General features: G+C 31.5%; 1 protein-coding gene across 3 annotated transcripts in view; it reads right to left on the bottom strand.

Annotated features, from left to right (window-relative positions):
- Positions 1–26,235, bottom strand: part of Scp2 (Sarcoplasmic calcium-binding protein 2) — a 198,846-nt gene that overhangs the window by 57,949 nt on the left and 114,662 nt on the right. Inside the window, exon 3 of one of the 3 annotated variants that reach the window (XM_076396231.1) lies at positions 20,411–20,486. The exons of the other annotated variants lie outside the window; for them this stretch is intronic. Within the exon in view, the coding sequence (XP_076252346.1) occupies positions 20,411–20,461 (51 nt within the window). The 5' untranslated portion in view covers positions 20,462–20,486. The remainder of the gene's footprint in view (positions 1–20,410; positions 20,487–26,235) is intronic. 3 annotated transcript variants of the gene reach the window in all.

The following is a 26,235-nucleotide window of genomic DNA, read 5'->3' as shown; positions in this document are numbered from 1 at the left end:
GCGAATTTTTCCATCAAGATTCATTCTGAGATATTTAGCCTTGTTGCTATATGGAATGATATTATTATTTAATATTATTGGTGATTGTACGGTCTGTTTATAGGTGAACTGCACATGTATAGATTTACTTTCATTAATTCTTATGTTCCAAGCTTGTGTCCAATTATTTATATTGTCACTTGACTGTTGTAGTTTTTGTAAGGCTTCTTCACTATTGTCTCCGACAGCTATAATCGCAGTATCATCAACAAATGTAGCCATTGTGATATTATCCATTTGTGGTATATCACAAGTGTAGAGTAGATAAAGCATTTGCCACAGTACACTTTCTTGTGGTACACCTGCTTTAGCTTCTTTTATTGTAGAGTAAGTTTCTTCTTGTTTGACTCTAAACATTCTAGTTGTAATGTGGGATTTTAATAGTTCGGTGTGTTGTTTTGGTAGCATTTTCTGTAGTTTATGAACAAGGTCTTCATGCCAAACCTTATTGAAGGCTTGTGCTACATCTAAGAATATAGCTGAGCATACTTTTTTACTTTCGTAGGATTTTCCAATAACACCTGTTATTCTGTGGACCTGGTCAATTGTTGAATGCTTGTTAAAAAGCTACAATGGTAAGACAAGATTACGTTAATGATGTCTTACCAATTTTTTTTATTGGCTATTAATCAAATTCTAAACTGAATCGTTATTTATAAATCTTCGTAGTAAATTAAAGGTAACAGAAAAAAAATCCTTTTACTATATTATTCCATTTCATTAAACAATAATTTTCATTAAACGTCACGGCGTTTCGTGTTCATTCTCTTTTCTTCGTAGACTACGGATCTAATTTAATAACGAGGAAACTAAAAACAGTTTGTGAAACATTTATCATGCACACACACCACGCGATATAAAGCATTCCATCGGAATAAAAGGGCTACAAAATATGTCGGGCTTTTTGCGGCTGCAGATGTATCTCGAATTTATTTGGCACACGAATATGAGAAATGGTCCATTTACACTACGACATGAAGAATTTAAAACGGAAAAAAAGTATGAAATACAAATGAAAATTTCAATAGATATGAATGTCGTTACGGAAAAAAACAGTTTCAATTTTATTTAGTTAAACTAGAAAACGAAAAAGAAGCGATACATAAAAATTGAACAAGAAGCATTCGGATTCCACTATATATTATTTGAAATATTTCTTTGTTATATTTTAGAGTATCCTTTTTACCAACTAGGTTTTATCTGGACCAGAGCTACTGTTTAACGTGGGTTTCGAACCACGGTCTTGGCGTTAAGGTTACCGACTGACCTGAAATCATATTCGTATTAAGGCACTAGTCAAGAAAGTGTTAAGATCAGTATTTTGAGATACAAAAAAAGTGTCTTCTTGAATTTTTTATAAAGTTACTTGCAGAAACTTATGAAAAGTTAAAATGGTTAAAAGAAGGAATTGTTTTAAGTTGTTTGGGGGGTTATTCAACAGATTTAGCTTCGTCGGGCTAGCTATCTTGTTTGTTTAACTATAGATATTTACTATTAACTATCTTAACTATATATATATATATATATATATATATATATATATATATATATATATATATATATATATATGTCTCACTAAATATTACCATTTTTATTCTCATCTCTCATTCTACAGACCCATCCAAACTATATATAGTAATTTGCGTTTCTGGATTTGTGTCTCCAATTCATACTGATTGCCTCATCAATGCCCACTAATGACTTCTTATACGATCTAGGAGATAAATAAGTGGAATTTGACTCAAGAATCGCATTTGAAATACGTCAAGCTTATGGATATCAAACTACGTCTAAGTATTGGAGCTATATAGAAGAATTGGCAAGAAAAGAGTTCGAAGGAGGAGGTTTTTAATCCAGCCGAAAGTCCAGTGATAATTTCTTCCCCAAAAAGCTTGGATTATTCGGTTCAAAATTTCAGCGGCATAATACACTTTTTCTCCTATTCTCAATTACTTCAACTAGTGAACTTGTTCTAACTGAATTCCTTCTGCAACGGCAGACCGTTACTAGTTGTCAATACCATGGTATTTTGTTCATTAATTCTCAAGCCAAATGACTCCGCAATGAAAACCATTATGAATAATGCATAGAAGCCTCAACATTTGTAACAGCAAATATTATGTAGGTCAAGGCAGCATCATATTGAACATCATGTCTGTTTTCAATATTCGCCGCACAATTCATCCACCACTATGTTGAAAAGCAGTGAAAAGGCTATAGCTCCTGGTGAACGCGGACTCGGAGCTCAAATAAATTTGATAAATCAATTCGCATTTACACACAGTTGGAATTATTGTAAGATAATCAGAACGCTTAATAATAACGTCGTTTAAAACGAAGTTAATTCCACCAATTATTTGCTTTTTTATTATAGATTTTCGTATCAAATATGTTTAAAAAATTAATTTTTAATTTAGATGAATATTATTGGGTCTATTAAAAGTACAATCAATGAAACATGACTTGAACTGGAACTATATACAGAACTGTATAACATTATGAAATATTTTCAATTCAGTGTTTGTTAAATTTCATACAGTCTCAGGGAACATTTTTAGCACAATACCAATCAGGAATTTAACATTCTCTTGATAATCATTCATCAGAATTTACATTAACACTTCCCTCATAACTCAAAAGCTTGTATTTTTCAATGTCGACGAGACCGAAACCCCACACAACCGCGAACACATTTCCATAGTAGCGTCCCACTCCCCCATTCCCATATTAAAAAAACACACGACCTCAAAACCCCCCCTATGCGAAATTTGAAGTATATTTCCATTTTTTCCGCCGGTTTCATCGTCCTCTCGATCCGATTCGCCAACACTCGTCGTGTTTATTTTGACGCACCAACTGTTTCTGGTCCGCCGACGCCACCGTCGCCTCTCCCTTCCCCCTCGGACCCCCGACACCGTTACTCCCGGTCCAGATCCGACAAAATCTCCGGTCGGGATCCATCAATCTTGCCGTTTTCTCGACCTTCGTCTCCGTCGAGGTGTACGATATCCCGCTTGTTTTCCACAGAAGGATTTCCAGGGAAAAAATCCGGTCCTGGTCGGAATATAAATCGACGATTTTTTTCGTTCGAGTAATTAAATGAAATTAAATGCAACGGTGATGACGGGCTGTTCTTTATTTTGTTATCTGATTTTTTCTTTTTTCATTTTCGTTACCTAACCTCCTGCTGATCTGTGGGCTTATTATTATATATGACCTTTAAAGTTTTTGAGCATATGTATAGCATTAATAGAAACTTAAAATAATAGTGTAACAATAGAAGTTCAAAGTTTTGTTTATTAATTTATGTTTAATGGCTATAAGTTCGGGAAAATATAAGCAATTAAAAAGTGTTCACAATAATGTAGAAGACACTATGATAGTTGAGTGTTGTTTCAAGATATCTGATGATATCGCTATAATTTCCGACTAAAACATGTGTTGTTGTAAATTGTGCGACTTAAATACTTATCTTATATCTTATATCTTATAATTGCTATACAGGAAATTATTAGTGCATAATAAATTGCTATTATATAAGCAAATATTGAAACCTATATGAACATACGGGGTTCAATTATGGGGATGTTTTGCAAAGAGTAATATAAACAAAATACAAAGTCCTGAGAAGTATTGCGGGCGCATCCAAACACTACATGACTGACCAGCTACATAGAGATCTTCCGATACCCACAGTCAGTTAATAAATCAAGAGAATTGCAACCGGGGCATGGAGAAAGACTCCATTCTTATGAGAATATTGAAGTATTGCAACTTTTGGATACCACCAGAGCGGGACAAAGACTCAAAAGAATAAAACCATCTGATATTGTGTAGTGTTGTATAGTGAGGTGCATGTAGATTTAAGTTATCATAAAGACAAATTGTAGGTTAGTCGGAAACGACTAGTAACAATGTAATAATTAAATAATTTTAAAAAATCCTATAATTTGTCCACAGTTTATTCTTGTTTCCTGATTGTATTATTGTAAGTATTGTATTTGAAATTATCTAATGTTGGATCCAATTGTATTTGATTATCAGATTCTTAAAAGAGTAACATACAGTTAGTAAATGATGACTAAACTATTCAAATGTTTTTGAAATATAAATGCCTCTCTAAATGCCTGAATAAACATTCCATCGCTATCGATTTCCCAATTTTCAAACAATAATAAAAATTCTGCATTCTTCCATAGAAAAATTATATAGGAATTTGTTACAGTATATACTAATTAATTGGAATAAATGTCTGTTTCAGTTATCTAATACTCCACCTTCACAATGAAATAAATAAAATTATATGTACCGCAAAGCAGTATATTGGGTCCTTTTCTCTACCTAATTTATACATGTGTTATGCCACAAATAAGAAATGTTACTCTTTGCTAATAACACCGCGATGCTTGCTAATGGAGACAATAGAAGCAAAGAAGAAACTGCAAAACGCAATTAATAATACAAATAAGTGAACCCAGATATGGAGAATAATAGAGCAAATTTAGACAAACGGTAAAATCAGAGCATGTTGCATTCACGTACAAACTGTTCATATGCCAACAAATATAAATAACACTATTATCCCATACAGCAACAACGATAACTACCTTGGGATGAATCTTGATACAAAACATTGTTGGAAGGGCCAAAAAAAGAAAAAGGACAGAAATCGAGGAAGTTGCTGATGTACAAGCAAGTAATAAAATCTATATGGACCTATGGAATTCAGTTGCGGGTCCTAAGTAGAAAGTTCCAACTATCAAGGAGAAAATTAAGAGATTAGCAGCAAGATACTGACAAGATAAAGACTCCAGTCCCATGTTAACAACGAAGTGTTGCAACTCTTGAATAACACTGAAATAGGACGCAGAGTCAAGAGAACAAAATAGTGCATGTAGACGTTGTGTACTGAAGTATATTAAATACTAAACCAATTGAAAAATGCTGTTAACCCTTATTTTATTCATTGTTATTTAAGGTTAAGGCCAATGGGTTTTCCTTGATAAGAACTTAGTTTTAAGTCACTGTAGAGACAAATTGTAAGTTAGCCCATAATAACTGGCAACACAATTTAATAATTTTAATAAAAAATGCGCTAGAAAACAAACAAAAAGAAAACTAGAAAACAAGACAAATATTAAGGTTCCGCCTATTAAAAATGATCAAAATGAATGGGTTCGACGAAACGCTGAGAAAGCTGAATTATTCGCAGAACATTTTGTTAACGTATTTCAACCGAATGATATAGAACCTACAATAAATATAAATCCTGTTTCTTAGCCCGATGTAGCTGAAAAACTGAGTTATCCATTGCAAATTGCCACAGATATCGACAACAACTTTAATCCTATAAAGGCATCTGGAATTGATGATATTTCACCTGGCTTATTAAAAGAACTGGCACGAAAAACAATTATCATGTTGTCATATATATGCAATGCCTGTTTGGGACTGATCCATGTTCTGGAATATCTTAGGGCTGCTCGAATAATTATGCTTGAAAAACCTGACAAAGCGGCAGAATAAGTTGTATCTTACAGGCCTATTAGCTGCTATCTGGGATATCAAAATTATTTGAGAAACTGTTGTTAAAACGCATTAAACAATTTATAGAAATACATATATATTTCCAGTTTAGATTTCGGAATCACCATTCGACGATCGGCCAAGTGCACAGAGTAACAGCGATTGTTGAAAAGGTATATGAAGAAAAGAAATACTGCCCTGCAAAATTCCTGGATGTCTCACAAGCCTTTTATCTTTGAGATTAATCTAGAAAATGAGCAAATTGCCTTGCTTGTATATCAATGCAAGTACAACATATCAGTAGTAGTAAATTAATTTGTGAATTAAGATTATACTAAGCACGTCGAATGTAAGATGTAGTTAATAAAAAAAAATGAATTGAAATTTTAGGGAATTTAATCATAATATATGAATGTTATTTATGAACAAAAGCGATAGTTAGAATATTCTAGGAACACATTACTCAATAAAACAAATAGACAGCATATAACAAATAAAACTACAAATATACTATTTAATGCCGATAAACACGGAATTTCTTCTTTAACACTAGAGATAACTTGAAAACTTAACGCTTTACAGGAACTGGCGTATTCGTAGCTTGTACTGGTCGTAAGTACGCGGCTTTAAATTCACGACGTTTTGCATCTTGAACTAAAATGCTTCGGTTATCTAACTAGATGATGATGTACGAATAGGCGTGACTTGGGTTAAATTGACTTTAAACAGCATAGTTTCGAAGTTGGTTTATGTCATGTAACGTTTCGTTATCGTCCAATTAATCAGTCTGGGGCTTGAGAAACAGCGAACTGTTGCCGTATATTGAAATTGTTTCAGCGCAAAACGGACGATGTTTAGTTTTTTTTTAATCAAAATAACGAATTCCGGGCCAACTATGATTTAAAACAAAAATGATTATAAATAATGTTAATGTATAAAATAATATGAACACTATTCATAATACATTTTGTTGCATGTTTGCAATACTGTTTCCGTCTGTATACCGTGCGACATATATGTATTGCTCAGTTTACATGCCCAATTTTATAGGGTATATTTCAATGTATTATACACTGGTATCGACATTATTGGTGAAATGAGTGATTTCTCAGACTTCGAAAGAGGGAAAATTGTTGGCGCTCGGTTAACTCAATAACCTTTTACGACTCACAATATCCATGGCAATTATATCAACACGGTAAAACATCATCCGTTAAAAGGATTAGTGGGCGAAATCCAAAGTGGATTGACCGAGACCGATGAACATAAAATGGATTTTTGTCAGACAATATAAAACTATCTCGACAAAAGTGACAGCAAAACTGAACACTCACTTGAGAAGTACAGTTTTAATAAAAACAGTACGGCGGGAGCTTCATAAAGACAAAGATAAACGGCCGATTTTATGTATAGATTATACTCTCCAAAAGAAGCCTACGATCCAGACCACCCTCTTCCTACAGCTAAGCATGGGAGAGACTCCGTTGTGATTTGGACTGCAATATCGTGGTATTCAGCTGGTCCTCTTATTCACATCACTGGCCGGATTACTGCGAATTAATATCTCTATATCCTCAATAATAAAGTTCTTACTACGAGTTCTTACAAGATGATAATGCGCTCATACGCATATCCAAAATGATTTAATATCATCAAATATCTTCTCCGTTTTTAGGAACTTTAGAGCAGATATTCAGGAGTAGATTTCCTTCACCAACAATGAAATAATTGGCGAATGTTTAGGTACAAGAATGGTACAATATTCCGTTGAAAACTATCCAGCCATTCCATGAATCTATTAGGCGAAAAATTGCAGCTGTTTTGAAAAGCAAGTGGTAGCTCAACAGCTGGTCATCTATTCACATTATTTTCTTGTATTTCTAATCAACAAGAATTATAAAAAATGTTATTAAACTCTTTCTGTTTCTTTTTCTTCAGACCTGATAATGTTATACTTCGAAGAATATATAACAAAATGATCTTGAGACAACTTTATTTAGAATGAGTCTTTACGTATTGGTATATATTACTTTCACGTCTTGGTATATACGGAAGTACTGAACGTTTCTCCAAGGATATCCACCATTCCAAGGTTTATTAACCTGAAGTGTATTTCGTTATCTTCGGAGAGTTGGTTTTATTTTCATATTGACAGCTTATCTTAATGATTTTTACATCTGGTTTTACAACAGCTTTTGAATGCCGATATTAATTGATGTCATTGAGCTGAGATTGATTTACAAGAAATGCATGAAAAATTTATATGTTGTTAAGCTGCTTAGCAGGAAATTTTATTATTATCCTAAGACTGATCAGTTTTATGTATTGTCTCTTCTTATTATCGTTTATTGTAGTTGCAATGAAATTAATGATCAAAAAAAAAAATTAAGATTTAAATGCGTTTCCACCAAGATGGTAAGAACCAGCTAGTGGTGCTAAAATTTTTGCATTAACGTCTTGAATTTTAAAACCTTGAAAAAATTATGTCACATATATTTAAACAATAACTAGAATCAATTAATGTTTCAATCTCTGTAGACTATTTAACAACTTAAATATTTTTAGAAGAAGTCGCTTAATCGATATTATGTTTTGACTCTTGCTAGTTTACCAGATTGTTGATACAAGCAATTCAGATTTAAGTTAAGGTTAAAAATTTTTAGATTCCCAATGATTCCTTTGTATCACGCCCATCCTCATCTTTTAGAAAATATAATAATAATGATCTCGAGACATTTTACTTGCAATATATTTCCAGAATATCCCTTCCTTGTATAAATATTAAAAACTAAAAATGTCGATACTACATCTGTGTTCCAATTTAATACCTGTATTAACCTGGTTTTGTGCTATTTAGGCTTTAGCGAAATACATTATAGCTTTTGACATATATATATATATATATATATATATATATATATATATATATATAATATAAATATATAAAACGTATTGGCTTGGAATTGATAACAATTTTCTTCAATCTTAAAAAATATTCACCTTTTTCTATTAAGTGTTTTAAGCGACTAAAAAATATATTTTTGTCTTAATTCAGTGAAGTGTGGATTGTACATTAATTTCTAAGACTATTGTGCCTAAAACCTACAGCTTTTAGAGTATAAACTTGAATATTATTAGGCGTTTGCATATATTCTGACGAAGGCAGTTTTAGAACAATAACGTTTCAAATGAAATATATTTTAATAGAAAAAAACTCGTTTTATTTCTCATCGTTATGATTTAGACCTCATTTTGATTTTGTATGGCTTATAGATTTCTTCAAAAGCTTCAAAATAGGCGTTGGTTTTCACGATGACCTCTTCATTCCACCCAAACCTATTATCACCCAACAATTTCTTCAGGTATGGAAACAGAATATGGTCGCAAGAGTTTCAATCTGGAAAATATGTCGGATGGGGTGGCAGTTCATCACTCAATTTTTAGATTCTTGCCATGACGTGTACACCCGCGCATTGTCTTAATGCAACAATACATTTTCTTCGCCAAATCTGGTCGTTTTTTGCTCCAAATCAGTATGCATAGAAGCAGTTAATATTTTAAAAACTGTATATGGATTTTAAGTATTATTAATGACTAGCGACCCGCCCCGGCTTCGCACGGGTGCATTGCTGATACTAAATTAAATACACTACAGAAAAAATATGAACGTTGTATATAAAAACATAGCGGCCCGCTCCGACTTTGCACGGGCATAAAATATATATGCCTATGTCACTCAATGAAAACATGATTAAAATCGATCCAGTATTTTTGGTTCATTCATTACTGCCCTTGGCCTGCACGCATTAAATTTAGAGTAAAACAATTCCTCTTCCCCTATACTTACTATGAAGATTTCCTGCTATCTTTGGAATATCTAAATTCATACAATTTTTATTACATTACACATTTTTAAACGCAAATTTTAAATTTGTAATATCTCCGAAAATATTTGTTTAATTTACATGCTGTAAGGAACCATATTGATCTATATTAATTGCACACTGTATTTAAGGTACTTAATTCGATAAGGATTAATGCCGTATTGCTTAAAATAGCTTCGTAAATAGATTTTCTCACGTAAAAAGTAAACAATAAAAATGGTTAATGTGGGTTATCCCTAAAAGATAAACATATACCATCGCGGACTTTTTTGTAGACCTTTTTATGGTGTACAATACTGTAGTACATTAATTTGATCTAACTCGTAGGGTTAGGCAGCGTTTTTGCTAATTGCAAAATAAGCCTACAAAAATAGGTTAATTTACGACATCACGTTAGAAACCTCTAAAATTAGCAATGTTGCCTTAGTATATTATGCATGTATTATACATATAAACCTTCCTTTTGAATCACTCTATCTATTGAAAAAAACCGCATCAAAATCCGTTGCGTAGTTTTAAAGATTTAAGCGCACATAGCGATATAGGGACAGAAAAGGCGACTTTGTTTTATACTATGTCGTGATTTAGTTGCTTTAATATTTTGGTAAGATTCACGCCGGAAATTTGAATAATAGAGAAAAATCCAAACCGACGGTGTCAGGGGGGCGTTACCCGACCTGTCCGGTCGAGAAACAATAAGCAAAGCTTATCAATTCGATGACGATCGTAAAGATAACGCGGTGATCTTTTTCGGCCAGCATCGATTTCCCAGCGCGCTCGTTAGGATCTCGATCGACTGTCTAAGAGCGTCTCCCTCCTCTCCAGAGCTCTGGATCGGTAAATCAGCGGGCCTTAAGCCGGTCCTGAAATATTATTCCGGGCCAATTTCGTGTATGGACCCATCTGGACTGATTATGTTTCACCTATATCGTTCGAGAATGGTACTTTACTTATTGGGTGTATTGCCCCCGTGCCTCCGACTCTACGAGGTAAATTCTCTCTTTTTTTTTCTCGCTATTCTTTCCGGTCTTTGTTTCTTACGAGATCGTATTGGCGAATGGAGTTTGATAACTTTATGACACGGTTTGTTCTTGTGTAATTTATTAAGGCAGGAGGAAGTATTCATACAAGTTTGACAGAAAAAGTTCATTTGTAACCTCAAATGTATTTTATATATTTTTATGAAAGTTGTCTCATAAATCATTCCCTCTTGTTTCTTCGAGCATCAAACATGAGAGATCTTTTTAACCGACTTCTCTAATAACATATAAAAATAATATAATCTTAAAATAAATAAATGTTATTTCTGAAGTGATGTGACGAAAAAAGTAATTTATTGTAAAAGCCATTCAGTTTGATTTTTAAGCACTAACCATATCATATGAGAAATCGTAGAAACTGTTTAGTGTAGTAGTCAGAACAAGTTCACACTCAGAGGTCGGGGATTCCATTCCCATCAGAGAACTTTCTTTTTTCTAGTTTGGTTGGAACATTTGTTAAATCACCTAGACTAGGTAGCGGGACATAGTGCCATTCTTTCTGTATTCCTATTTTTCCTCATACGGGCTGTACTTTTACTTGAGCTACCAATTGTAATACCTTAATAAAATAACTAGATAAATTATTGAACAAATATCTAACACTAAAAAGAGAAAAATAAAAAATATTTTTACAAAAAAATCTCACTAAAATGTAAAAAATTAAAATTTAAAATAAAATACCCGAGTCCTTAAACGGTACCGACTTCAAATTGATTTTTATTTAGTTATTACTATAATTATTACGTACATATTTTATACGTATAAATATATATAAATAGTACGTACATATAAGCAAAGAAGACAATTATATAAAAATACAAAACAAAAAGTACTATTTTTAATTTTGATAACCGTATATAATATTTATTTTTTAGTATGTGTAACGGGTTTTTCTCACATTCGTGTGACATTGAGGTTTCGCAACATTCTAATAGAGGTTCTTTGTTCTAGTATGTTAGATGGCGTAGCGTAGACAGATTGTACAGCATCCCAATTGTCTAATAATGAGGCTGTTATTCATCTGAGTGGTCCAGAAATTTTTCACGAGTTTATATTATCAGTGACACTGATTTTGAGAAATGAGAATTTGAAAAAACTATTACCCACCCAAGTATCCATCAAGAGCAGAATCACTCATCAAAATCTCAGTACGAGTCCATATTTTTATTATGTTCGTACCAAAGTTTTGAGTGAATTTTTCTTGAAATATTTTTTTCTTGAATTTGGAATATATAAGTTTCCACTAATTATTATTTTTATGGTAACATGATGATCCTGTAGTTTTATTTCAATAAAACAACGTTAATAGAAACAACAATCAATTCTGGACAATAATCACAACATTTTTACTTAAACAAGCTATAATAAATGAAGCTGGTAAAAAATAAATAGATTATATGCGACAAAATCAGCTGTCCAAATTTGTAAAATTAGAAAATTATTTAATTACTAAATTTTAAAACCCGTATGCACTCCATTTTTATTTGCTATAAAATCTCTATAAACTATAATTTAAGTAAGTATACTGTTTACGATATAAATGCCATATTGAGGCAACAAAACTAAATTAGCACAATCCTGAAATATAAAAGGCAACTCTCCTCTATAAATAGATAGTAAATTTTAATCAGTTTTGATATCTTACCGTCTAACTGTCTAGTCTTGGCTTAAATTGGTACTTTTTTTTATAAATTAGTATATATATTTTACAGAGGAACATCCCTTGAATTTACCCAACGTATTTTTTATTTATTTTTTATTATTTTTTAAAAAATATATTTTAAAGTCTCATTTTACCAACTATGGGTTTATCTGGAGTGGGCCTAAAGTATCGCGTGGGCTCCGAACCACGGTCTTCAGCATTAAGCCTACCGACTGGCGAGTGACCACCTTTCGAAATCATCCCAGACATCCGGTCCTACCCAGTCTGGTTACTGGCGTGACTGGGATCATTTTCCTTGTCGGATTTTACACCCTTGTGATAAATAATCATTTCAAGTGCATCAAATGTAATTGATAACGATTAGCCATAGACAATCATTTCAAATTTATCGCCTAATACCTCAGCTATAAAATATTTTCAGTTGGTTATGACACTCTTTGCCACGTTTCTTTTCGCCATTCTATAACCTGTAACGTTATTTAATTTAAATCCTTTAAAAAATTAATTCACGACAAATATTTTTACTTAAATCGTAGCTAATATAAAAGAAAACAAATTAGATAGTCTATTTAAAAAAAATCAATAATGAATACACCTATTTTTATTATCAAGTAATCGGGTTTATAATTAAAGAGTTGAACTTTAGATCAACGAGCTTGTACAAAGGGACTATATTGTTTCTATGCGCACGTGTATTAAGTCAACGAGTTCGTAAAAATAGAACCAAAATTGATTACCAATTTAAATCCGAACACTTGCAATACAGGGGCGTTTTATGGCAACGTCACCGGCACAATCCATCATGTTTACTGATTAATTAGAAACGGTTTCGATCCGACCAAGGAGCGTCTGTTGATTCGCCACAAAATCCACTAAAATATTAATCAATTAAACTCAGATAAGACCGTAACCACCGTCTAATGTAATAAATTATGGTCAGGTTCTTTCCCTTTTTGATTAAATCGACGATATCCTAACGACCCATAAAATCTTTCTGCGCTATTAAAATCGATTCGGTGTCTTGATAATTTTTGTTTATTGGTGATTCGGATTGCCATATTTTGTAATGGAAACTTACTATTAATATTTTCGAGGTCGGTGTATTAAAAGGGGCCGGGAAAACCAATTTTATTTTTGTGAAAGGTCCTAGTGACATATGAAAGGGGTCAATGTTGTATTGTAGTTACTTAAGGGGTTATACCTGTTTAAATTATTTCAAAACATCTCTAAAATCATAATATATGTATGGATATATATATGTAAAAATAATAATTAATTCCAATCATTTAACACTTCATTATCATATATATCAGTATATATCATATATACCGCCATATATATCAGTAATCATTAAAGAACCCGATTTTCACAAGATAGCTCTATATATCACACTCTATAATAGCAGTTCGTGAAAATTTTGTTTTAGTTTTTTGTTCAGATATCAGTTCAAAGATGTGACTTTATCGTCACATAGGTTGCGATGAAACCGGCCATGTCACAGCCCGTATTTGTTTCTATCGGACTCTGTCTCGTGGAGTTTAAAATACTATTAAAGAACTAAAAGAGTGATGGGCCTACTCATTAAAGAGATTAAAGAAATATGTAAATAGTTACATGTTTTTTATGAACTTTTGGTGAAATGAAAAAAATCCTTCAAACTAGATCGAAGAAAAATAGCAGAAAGGTTCGACATCTTAACTTAAAACTGTGAATGAGTTCGAAAGAGAATCCTCGAATTGTGATTGTTTAAGAATGGTTTCTAAGAATTGGATTTGTTTGAAGTTTGTATTGATCGAATAGTTATTATGCGAGCGCTAGAAAATGCTTTTTTTTTGCTTGAAGTATGATTACATATTATTAATTTGTTTTATTATAGTATAACAATTTAAAAAATTGTATTTTATAATGTCAGCCCAGTTAACTGTTCGCTTATTTTTAACGCATCTTTTTGTCTCAAACTGAAAAAATGTATTTTGAGCAAATTCTGGAAAATTAAGTAAGACATAGTGATGTTTCAAAGAACAGTGAGATTAAAAATATGTCATAAAAATAAAATAATCCTTCGTTTCGAGATTAGAAAAGGCAATACGTTACATTGCAAAAGAAACCTTTGATGGAAACAATATGGTGCTGTTCAAAGGAATTAGCTATAAAATTATCAAAATATTCAGTGGCAGATGAATGTAATGTTTAAGAGATAATTCTTTTCGTATTCTTTCTTACTTTTTCGAAACAACTTTAAAATACAATATATTTTGTAGCACTATATTTTATATATATATATATATATATATATATATATATATATATATATATATATATATATATATATATATATATGTTTGTATATATGTATGTTTATTATATTTTAAAATCTCCTTTTTACGAACTAGTGTTTATCTGGAATGAATTTGAGCTCTGATCTATCCATATAAATTTTACAGGCTGGTGAGTGACCAACTGAGAAATCAGGTCTAGTCTTTCAAGGTCCATTACTGAAATTATTATTCTTTTCAGGTTTTATATTTTGTCTATACACATCTATGTCTAAATTAAAATATCCTAGCATGATTCGAACCTACAAATGTCCCACTGGTAGAGTTTATATAAAAAATGAATAGGAATGATATCTGTCCAATATCTCATCTCAAAACGATAAAATATTATTTGAAAATAATAAAAGCAATAAATTATTTTACTCTAGTGAGCAACAAACGCACGGTACAGAATAAAAATCAATGATCTGGAAAAATAACGGCCTTTTTAATAATATATATTAAAACACATTTTCGAATCGGCCAAATAGTTTCGGTTATTTTAAAGATTTAAACAATTGCCCCGTCAGGGGTATCTCGGTTTGGGTTCATATAAATTGGGTTTTCAATTTAACATGAAAGATTTAATGTTATTCGTATTTTTACCAATACCTTACAATTTAAACTGTTAGTAAATATAGTTATCTCAAAGAATAGAGGAAAAAATGAAGACTGAATGAAGATTTTCACTTCAACTGTTTGCTGGTAATCTTGATATATACAGTATGCAGGAATAAGTCCAATGAATAGTATTCAATATACTAACCATCATAATACTAATATTAAAACTAAACAAAGTTGATCTCAAATTATTTTTTAAATTGGTCTGTTTCACATTTTCTGTCAGTGACAGGTGTTATATATTCTCTATTGTTCTAATTTGACAATATATTTTAAATCATACTTCAATTATAATTCGTTTATTACTAATTAGTTTTAAATTGTAATACTAATCTTGGAAAAACATACTTTGAACTTGTTTCAGAGAAACTATGATCAGAATTATTTTGAATCACTTAGAGAATAAGTTTTATCTATTGTATTTTATAGCTATATAATTAAAATGAATGTAGTAAATAATAAAATGTGATTTAATTAATGGTATTAACTTTTAATTAAACTTAGTTATCTCAATAGTTTCAGGTAGCAAGATAAAAAAAACATTTTATTTTATTTCTAGTCGTTATCTAGATAACTAATTAAAGTTTAGTTGCTAAATGAATAGAATATATTAATATGAAACTTCTTTCATTAGAACATCTATTATTACGAAAATATAAACGAAAATTATAACGAAAATTAAAACCAGCTCATATAATAAACCAAAAAAGAGATAAAAGTTTATTATTATTGGTTTTAATAATAATACGAACAATCTCATTAACTTATTAATTAAAATAGTGATTGAGTTAACGAATGACGCTGCCGTTATATCTAGAGTTTTCTATGGACGGTTAGCTGTTAAAGGCGGCGCTTCATATATTATAGGGGAAATAAATTTTTCCTTAACCTTATACTATTAAAGAAAAATTGCTAGATTAAGATTTAAATTAGTTTTAAGTTATGCTCCATACACAATGTACTGAGGTTTAAATAGAAAAACGTAAACGTAAACGTCAAAAGTTACTTTATGTGCATACTCATACGTAGACATATATTGGGTGTTTTAAATTATTTTGTCGTACTTTCAATTCAATGAACGTCTTCGAGTTAATACATTTGATTGAGACAATGGGTGGTACGTCAACCAGTCATCGCCAGACACAGAGCACTAGATCAAGAAAGCGTCATCAATAAGAACGTCGGTCATTGACATGTACATTATATTACCGTCTTGCATTCGAATATGACGCCGAATAGACTCTTCATCGCACGTACAAATCATCATCAGAAATATGGATATAAAATGTAAGCATTGTCATGCATTTAAGTGCAACGATGAATAAGGTATGAATAAGTCTCTATTCCACTACCAAATACGGAAAACACTGTTGCCACATCTCAATAAAAATTGTTTTGCGTAAAATTCACAAATTCAATACTTTCTTTCAAACAACATTATTTAGATGAACTAAAATCGTTCAAAATGGAGATGGTCGTAGGTTTAAATCAACATTCAAGATTCAGTGCCAAATGTAGTACTAAAATAGTTCTTTTTTTTAATGCCTTATGTCGATTCAAATTGTTTCAGAATCTACTTTGTGGGTTACGAGCAGCAACAAATTAACACACGTTGTCTAAGAACCACATCGAGCAGATAACGGAGAAATAATTTCGGAGATGCTTTTGCAAAATTGGTCAATCGGCTTAGTTGTTTAAGACCGTTTCCAATATATTGCAAAATGACAACTACGTTATTATCATTAAAGCAGACAAAATACCAAAACATCAGACAAAGTATCATATCTATTTGAACGTCTTACGTTGTGTGAATTGTTCTTACGATGTGCTGCAATATCTATTGATATTTTAAAAAGGACAAAATAGATGGACATCATTTAAACAGAAAACAAAGAAATCTACATACATTTTGTACTAGTTTTGTATTTTCTTTGTATTTTATTTATATCTGTATTGTTCAAGAGTACAAATTATGACCGTGCGTATGTATCTGAACCCCTCCTAAACGGTTGGATATTTATGGAACTTCTTGTGTGTATGTTTCTGTCGATTCGATATTGCATTAGATTCACCACGGGACCCGGTAGGTGACGCTGCGATAGGGTTCCAGTATATTAAAAAATATTCTAAACAGATTTCGATTGTAAGAATATATCACTCTTATCGTTATTGTGAATGAACCCGAGATCCATTCGATCCAGTAAAAATAATTTGATTTAAATTAGCTTTTTAGTAACAAGAAGAGGAGAAACTCTATAGGGGAGGTAACGTATAACCGAAGGGTTATTTTAAAAGAAGGTATATATATATATATATATATATATATATATATATATATAGGGTTCTGTATATCAAAAAATATTCTAAACAGATTTCGATTGTAAGAATATATCACAACAAAATCTTATCGTTATTGTGAATGAACCCGAGATCCATTCGATCCAGTAAAAATAATTTCATTTAAATTAGCTTTTTAGTAACAAGAAGAGGAGAAACTCTATAGGGGAGGTAACGTATAACCGAAGGGTTATTTTAAAAGAAGGTGTATATATATATATATATATATATACACCTTTTGAGAGATCTCTAATACAAAGTGAGATCAAACATAGATAAATAAATTTTCTAATTTTCTTTCTTTTTCGTCAAGCAGATATCCACCACTGTTAACCTATTTTGGAATTAATCTGCATATGTTTCCAAAGCGCAATTACTTACTATTTAAATATACACTAGTTTGAGGCTATCAGATCTGAATTAACGCCTAAGCATTGACTGAATAAAATGCTTTAATATTTATATTTTTGTTATTGTAATTATTTTTTAACTTTATATTTTAATAACACTTATACTACATATAATGAATTAATTTAAAATTTTCTTTCGTAATGGTCAAGCTAAACATTTACGATATATTGGATCTAATGCTTTATTAATAAGAGAAAAATTGGCAATACTCTTTGTTTTATAAGCATCAGTTCCATTTAATAAAATAACGGTCTTGAAAAATTTACCACAGTTGTTTTGGTTCGAAGAACTCATTGTAGATTGTAAAATTGTATTGTATAAAATTACGAAAAAAACTAAAACTTTGGTATATTTTCCCGTACTGTTAATTGATTTTGTTAAAATATTGCGTAGTTGAAAATGAATTTTTAAAAGTAAAAATATGTAACGTTATGAGTACTAACGTAACTTTTTACACTACTTAATTTTAAAAGTCTATGTCGATACCTAAATATATGATTATTAAAATACATTTTTATTTGTGTTTAAGGTCGTCAATACATATAAATTCACGAAACATTCAGATATGTAATGATGTAAGAATACATCCAGCATCTTATATTTTAGAGCACAACTTAAGTCTTCGAAACAACTTAAATATCAGATACACTCCCATTATTTTAACGCCCATTTCCATACGAAACCAAACCGAAATATGCTCTTCAATAGCGACGTAGAATCCCCCTTGAAATAACAGTCGGCGAACATCCCGAGACTACCCCATTTGTATTGCATTTCAGTTTCCAGTTGTTTTAAAAGTATTATGGGCTGATAAAATCGCCCGGGTCGTTAGAGAAAATTGCGTTAGAACAATATTCGCATCCGTACGAACAACAAAACGACTCGGCGTAGTATCTGTGATTCAGAATTCGGCGCTACACGTTTATTTAACGTTCATTTTATCGTCGAATATTTACACAGTTTCATAATAAAACTCACCAGCACCAAATAACTTTACTCGCTCGAAATATTATGAAGTACGGAGCGCGGTTAATTAGAATTGTCGAGATTCGTTGAATTTCGCGAATGGAATAGGATTGATTGTTTCAAAAAAGTTAAAACGCGAGAAAATTTGAATATTTCCTTGAAAATACTGAATTTTTAACTTTTTAAACATTTTTGAAACAATCAATTTCTATTGTGTTCGCGAAAATTAACGAGCAATCCAAACCATATTCATGTTGAAGCCCCACTGACAAGCTACACTTTTCAGTATTTTATTTTAACGAAGTGTAAAGAAAAAAATCAGTGCGTTAAAAAAGTCTAATGAATTTAAAAAAAAACACTAAACATAAGACCTCCACAATAAAATTTTATTACAGCCCAAAACCTTGACCTAGTTCTTTGTGGTCTTGTTAACGCTCCATGCTACATTAGAAACGGGGATTTACGAGTACCACTAAATAGCAAATAAATTAAAAGGCTTGCGAGAAAGTATCAAGTATCCACCACTGCTCGATAAAAGTGGACTTACCTGATTGAAGAGGTATAGTTATGTGTGAAAACTGGGCCATATTTTGAAACTATGCATCCATCAAATTTAAATTAAGTTTAGATCTTATATCTGGACTTAAAATAATGCAAAGGAAAATTACTAGTCCATTAAATCTTTTTTCTACATACGTCATCAAGATGTTTAATGTATTGCCTGTCACATTTTGTAAAGTCGTTTCAGAATCAGACAATATTTTCCTTCTTATTTTATTCTACTTAAAAAGAGACACAATGTTGCCTGATTAGTTCGAATACGTAAACGAATGAGCCTGTCGAAGTCGTCCGGTTGTCAGACGTATGCAAAATCCTTGAAAACAATAGTGATAAGAGGTTATAATTCTAACCTATCAACTATTGTGGCTGTATAATTAACTTCAGTTTTTAGACGTACCATAATGTTAAAATAAATTATATTTGATAACATTTTTGCATTTTACCAAACTGCACTAAAACTCTTGAGTTGATGCGGCAACGTTGCGACGCTTTGAAGTCACAAATTTAGATGACATATGTACAAAATAACTTTGAACAGACTATAGATAATTGTAGTTAATATAAAAAAAATTCAGAGCACAAAATGGAACAAAACCAGATTATTGGCCAGATTGAGCTTCCTCCGAGTGCCAAATCTCGCAATTAAATAATCTTTATCAAGTGAAAACTACTACTGTGATGGGATTTGTATAAATTGAAGGATTGTTAGACTAAGTATATTGAATATAGCGGAAATCACTTCAACTGGAAGCATGTTGAATAACCTAGTGGCAGTAATTGGGATGTTTTGAAAGAAATTAAAATGTGTGTTTTATTTTAAATCCTGAAATTTAAAAGGCAACTATCGTATAAGTTTAGGTCTAATTAAAATATATCAATATGTTTGAAAAATATTAAACTAAGTATGTCTGAAATAACTACTTAAGTGGTTAGTTCATAAATGTCCAATTAGTTCCGAAATGAAATTTAGTGATGTTGTTAATCCGATCCCAAATGATGTATTATAATATAATTTAGTGTGTAAACGTGTAAAGATAAGTGTATTACCAGTAGAGTTCCTAATTTTAAGTTGCTTTTAAGATTACTCCATTTGTCCATGTTTGTTTTTTGCAACGTAAAGAAACTGAAAAAGTAAAAGCGGTTTATAAACGAGTGTAATTTGTCGTGTGTCTTTGTGAGAAAGAGAAAGTATTTTTAAAAGGTCCGAAGGGATTTGGCTTCAGAAGGACAAATAAACCGTTTTTGTTTAACATCGAGTTACAAATATATATATAAGTCAATTAAAATTAAACCAAAGTATTTTTTTCGCAGAAACTAAATATTTGTTATATTAAGACAAATAATGTAAATAGTGATGAAACTAGAATGAATGTTTTTATGCTTTTCCTGAAATTTTCATTAAAACCAACTTGAATGCTATGTAAATGCTCCGTTACAGAAAGTGCAGCTTTTCTCGAATACAAAATTACCTAATAGAGTAGAGTGCGAAAGAAAGGCTCTATGCAAATGTAATAAGAATATATTGTAGTTTTGCTGTAGAGCTTTATGTATATATAACCTCAATTTTACTGTATTTTGTTGCTTCTTTAAAACATATATTAAATTAAACAGATTGGATAATAGTAAAATAAGTAAATAATGGATGCTTTAAATGTGTCAAGGACTAATACTATTTTCTCTTCTAACATACATCTATAACATATAGCAGGGTCATTTAGCTTCAAAGAGAATTCGACAAAATCAGATTAAATTGAAGCATCCTTTATGAATACTGTAAAAATATGTACGTTTTTTTGAAATAAATAAACTCTTTATGAAAAATGTCTAGTTAAATCTGTAATTTCAACCGTCGAACAATTTATAACACTTCTTGCCTTTTTTGTGTATACAAGATATTACAGTTTCAAGATAGTGTTCAAACTATTTAGTGAGAGTAAAAATGATTTCATTTGTAGACTAGAACTTAATTTAGGTTATGGAATGTTATGGTCGATATTTTGATAAAACTAAGATTTAATCTTTGGAATTTAAACTTGTCGGAAGGTATACGTGAATGAAGTTTCGAATCCTATCAATCACTGTCATATGTCAATCTCCTAAATTTAACCAAGATAATTAGTTAACAACAGATTAGGTCGGTTAATATGTCTAATTGTCAGCAAACATTTTATTGCTGTTTCATTTAATAACAGCAATAATCCTGTTATTTCACGTATTAGAACATTTAATATTTTCAATTGTAATTGTTGCATTTTATAATAACGTGTTCTCAAAAAGCTTTAATTCATGCAGATAGATTGTACCGTCTAATTATTGTAATTTTTTTACTTATAACTAGTAATATTTAATATTTAATTTCAAAAATATTATTTTTATGTAGTTTATGAAGACATTGATAGTTCAAGCATAATTTGTCGTGTTACGAAACCCATTTCTTTATTAAGATATTTTTAAATGTGACGACGATTGTACTAATGATATAAAAATAATAAAATAATAAACATGGAATAAAAAATTAATTATTAGGGATACATTTACATTGTTATACAATGGCTAACATTATAATTTGCTTGCATTTGTTAAATTGCCTGTGAAATCTCTTTTCGTTGAATTAAATTTTGAGGTCTGCGAGTAAATAAAAATGTCTAGTGACAATATCTGGCAAGTATGGTATTTTGTACACATCCCATAAAAATAAATAAACAAAAGATATATGTTTTATAGTATTCTTGACATTAAAAACAAATTGATATCTGATGATCAACATATCATGAATGGGCCAGAATGTTAACCGTTCTGAAATATAGTTGTACAGGCCTACAGAAAATAATCTAGAACAGAATAAGGAGCTGTTTAGATTTTGTCACATAATATTTATGATTTTAGGTGTACTGAATCCAAAATCGACTTCCTTTTTGAGATAGGACGACATGTTTCTTTGCGATGTAACCTACATCTAATAAACGAGTTATTACATATCACAAAATATTACTTTGTACATTTACATCGGTGGGAAAGAATCTGTAAGATCTCTGTGAAGCATCCAACAGTAGTCTGATATCATTAAAACATCTTTTGTGTCATGTCCTCAAAACATATCCTAGAGAAATCGTTCACTTTCTTTCACTAGCATTTTTCAAATTATCCGAAGAATTTGCAAAGAATCAATTCCACGCTCTTGTAGGTTTTTTTGAAATGTAGGGAATGATCTATAGTAATATAAGCATTGTGAAGTGGAATTTCTTTAAGGCTTCTTTCTGATATATTTATGAAACTACCTCATTTTCATACTCAGCGTACCAAAATGCATAGAAATCAATTATTACAGCATATAAAAATACAGGAAATACTTAACCAGCTTTTTTTGTTGCAGACCTGTGTAATTGACTCGAAGTAAAGATGCTCAGTACTGTTGAAATTACCATAATAAAAAGTACCCACTCTTACGAAATAAAACTTTCAAATGGATTAATAAAACTCTACTTTGCCTCTTGAATTTGAATGAATGATGCTGCATTACGAATATCGATTCGAGCGAAATTTGGCGCGCTACTTTATGATCCTCGATAAACTAACGAAAGAAAAGACGACCAACAATAGGAAATCCTATAACGTATTCGTTCTTACGTCGTCTTTTAGATTCGGTTTGATGCGGAAGAAGATCTAAGGGATCGAAATTAAACGTTACATCATTAGACGACAAGAGGAATAAGTCGGTTTGGAATTTAAGTTTCATTTAAGGCACGTCCCATGGGTTCGGTCTTATGTTACATCGAATGAAGCACAATTGTACCAATTTTATTGTTATTTGAATACTCTCATTCTATATAGCAACATCTCTGACTGAATCCTGATGAAATACTTCGCCAGAAGGAACATCTTAATAGTAATTAATTATTTAAATATGATAATGTTGAAAACAATTTGAAGAAAGTTTATTTACTAAATATGGAATATACAAACACTATAAAATGTATATTATATATGCCCTTGCTTAATTAGTATTTTTAATTTACATGTGAACCCAACATTAATATTGTTAACAGCATAACAAGTCAATTGAAAAGTCCCCGGCCTGACAGATGGCGCTACTAGAATTAAATCCATACGTCTTTTAGTTAGGCCTAACACTCAAAAGATGCGTGTATAAATTTGACAGCTTTCGGATCATTAGTTTGTGACTTATAGCATTTTGAGTGAAGCAACTTTTGTGATTGTGAAACAAAATTATCCATTTTCAAAAGGAATTTCGCGTGTTGATAAAATATTGCTTTTTGAAGGGAAAAATACAGTTGAAACAAAAGCTTGACTTGATAACGAATTTCCGGACACTGCCCTGGGAAAATCAACCACCATGGATTGGTATGCTAAGTTTAGACGTGGTGACATGAGCACCGAAGACGGTGAACGCAGTGGATACCCAAAAGAGGTTGTAACCAACAGAAACATTAAAAAAATCCACAAGTTGATTTTGAATGACCGTAAATTAAAATTGAATGAAATAGCAGACACTCTAAAGATATCAACTGAACATATCATTCACGAATATATGAGAAAGCTCTGTGCAAAGTGGGTGCCTCGCGAGCTCACTTTTGACCAAAAACAACGACGAGTTGATGGTTCGGAGCAGTGTTTGAAGATGATCAAACGTAATAAACCCGAGTTTTTGCATCGATATGTGAAAATGGATGAAATATGGCTCCATGATTTCACTTCGAAGTAAAATCGACAATCATCCGAGTGGACTGCACACGGTGAACGCGCTCCAAAGCGTGGGAAAACGCAACAGTCGGCTGGCAAGGTTATGGCGTCTGTATTTTGGGATGGGCATGGAATAACTTTCATTAACTACCTTGAAAAAGGAAGGACCGTCAAGAGCGACTATTGCATAGCATTATTGGAATGTTTGAAGGACGAAATCGCCGAAAAACGGCCGCATTTGAAGAAAAAGAAAATTCTGCTCCACCAAGACAATGCACCGTGTCAAAAATCCATGAATTGGGCTTCGAATTACTTCCTCAACCACCGTATTATCCAGATCTGGCCCCCAGTGACTACCTCGTGTTCTCAGACCTCAAAAGAATGCTCGCTGGGAAAAAATTCTCGTCGAATGAAAGGGTGATCGCCGAAACTGAGGCCTATTTTGAAAAAAAAACACAAATCGTACTACAAAAGCGGTATCGAAAAGTTGGAGGATTGCTGTAATCAGTGTATCACCTTTGAAAGGAATTATGTTGAATAAAAAAACTAATTTTGGCAAAAAATGTGTTTTACTATGGTAGGCCGGGGACTTTTCAATTGACCTGTTAAATAAGTTAAAATAACATAACATGGAAACATATATTTTAGTAATTATTTAATAAATAATTTGAATTTTATCAGTTTTTAATAACGATACTTATTTAAGATCGTCATGAAAACTATAAAGAATAAATTATTGTACTAGGAAAAGGTTTTTAATTGTAAATAACTTCTTACTACTTTTATACCGTATCTCCATCGTGGTTTAAACTACGTGTTATCGGCTATAAACTGTTACACTCTAGAATGTTTGTGGAGTGTCGAACGGAAATCAGCAAGTTCTAATAGCAATTAAAGTTTGGCTATTATGTTTGGACTTTGTTATATTACGGTGTACTTTGGCATCACCCGGTATTAAATCTTGAACAATATAAACTCACTGAAAATGTTTATGTAACACGTTTAATCAATATTGAAATCATGTGGGAGTATTACTAAGTCAAAATAATGTAGTCAAACTTATTAAATATTTGAATATTTTTATTAATCTATTAGCAAATATTGTTCTGGCTAATTTATTAGTAATGAAATTATTTTAAGTTGCGGCTTCAAGGCCAGAAAAGAGCTGAAAGGGCTGATCAATAACGAACAAAATCCAGGAATTCAAAACTATTTAGAAAACTTAATGCAATGGAATATACTCTCTTGAAAGTAACAAAAAAAGATTAAAAAGTCTCAACAACATAATTCAGTTGTTAAAACTGACCATAATACCTAGGCTAGGAATGATAAAGGTAAAGCGGAAGTCTTCTCTACACAACTAAAAACAGTATTTAATCCGTACCCGTCTGAACTACCCGCAACAGAAGAAAATAACATAATTGACATTCTTAACACTCCGTTTCAAATGGACCTGCCGCATGACACATTTACTGCTAAGGAGGTAAAAAAACAATACTCAAAGAATTCAATCTTAAAAAAGCTGCTGTTTTTACCTATTTACTGGAAGAATCTTAAAAGAGCTCTCAGTCAAGTGTATCAAATTAATAACATTCATATTTAATGCCATGCTAACCCTTAATTACTTTCCTAGCACTTGGAAAGTGGCTCAAATCATTATGAATTTTAAACCGGTGAAAAAATCAGAAGACATTTACTCTTAGCGTAGTGTAAACCTGTTACCTGTAATCTATAAAATTTTTGAAAAACAATACATCAGGGGACTCAGGAATCGTAAAGGAGAGAAATATTATGCTAGACTTCCAATTTGGCTTCCGTAATAAATACGGAACAACAGAACAAATACATATATTAGTTAACCAAATTAACAAAATCTTAAACGATAAAAAATATTGCTGCGCTGCAATTATCGATATATCTCAGGCCTTCGACAAGGTATGGAACACTGGACTGCATGTTACATTTCAACTTCTGAAATCATACCTCACAGACGGACATTTTATTGTCAAACAGGCTGGTGAATATAGTGACCTACTCCGAATATATTCAAGTGTTCTGCGGGACAGTGTTCTTGGCTCATTCTATATCTATTGTATACAGCTCATGTACCGGCCTCAAGAAACACTACTGTTGCAACATATGCTAACATTACAGTGGTTTTATCATCGCAC

The sequence above is a fragment of the Rhynchophorus ferrugineus genome, unplaced genomic scaffold (genome assembly GCF_030347505.1).
Source record: "Rhynchophorus ferrugineus isolate W39M unplaced genomic scaffold, kcgeb_rfMv2 rfM1, whole genome shotgun sequence".
In the NCBI taxonomy this organism is placed as follows: domain Eukaryota; kingdom Metazoa; phylum Arthropoda; class Insecta; order Coleoptera; family Curculionidae; genus Rhynchophorus; species Rhynchophorus ferrugineus.
This window is presented reverse-complemented; position numbering and strand designations above follow the sequence as displayed.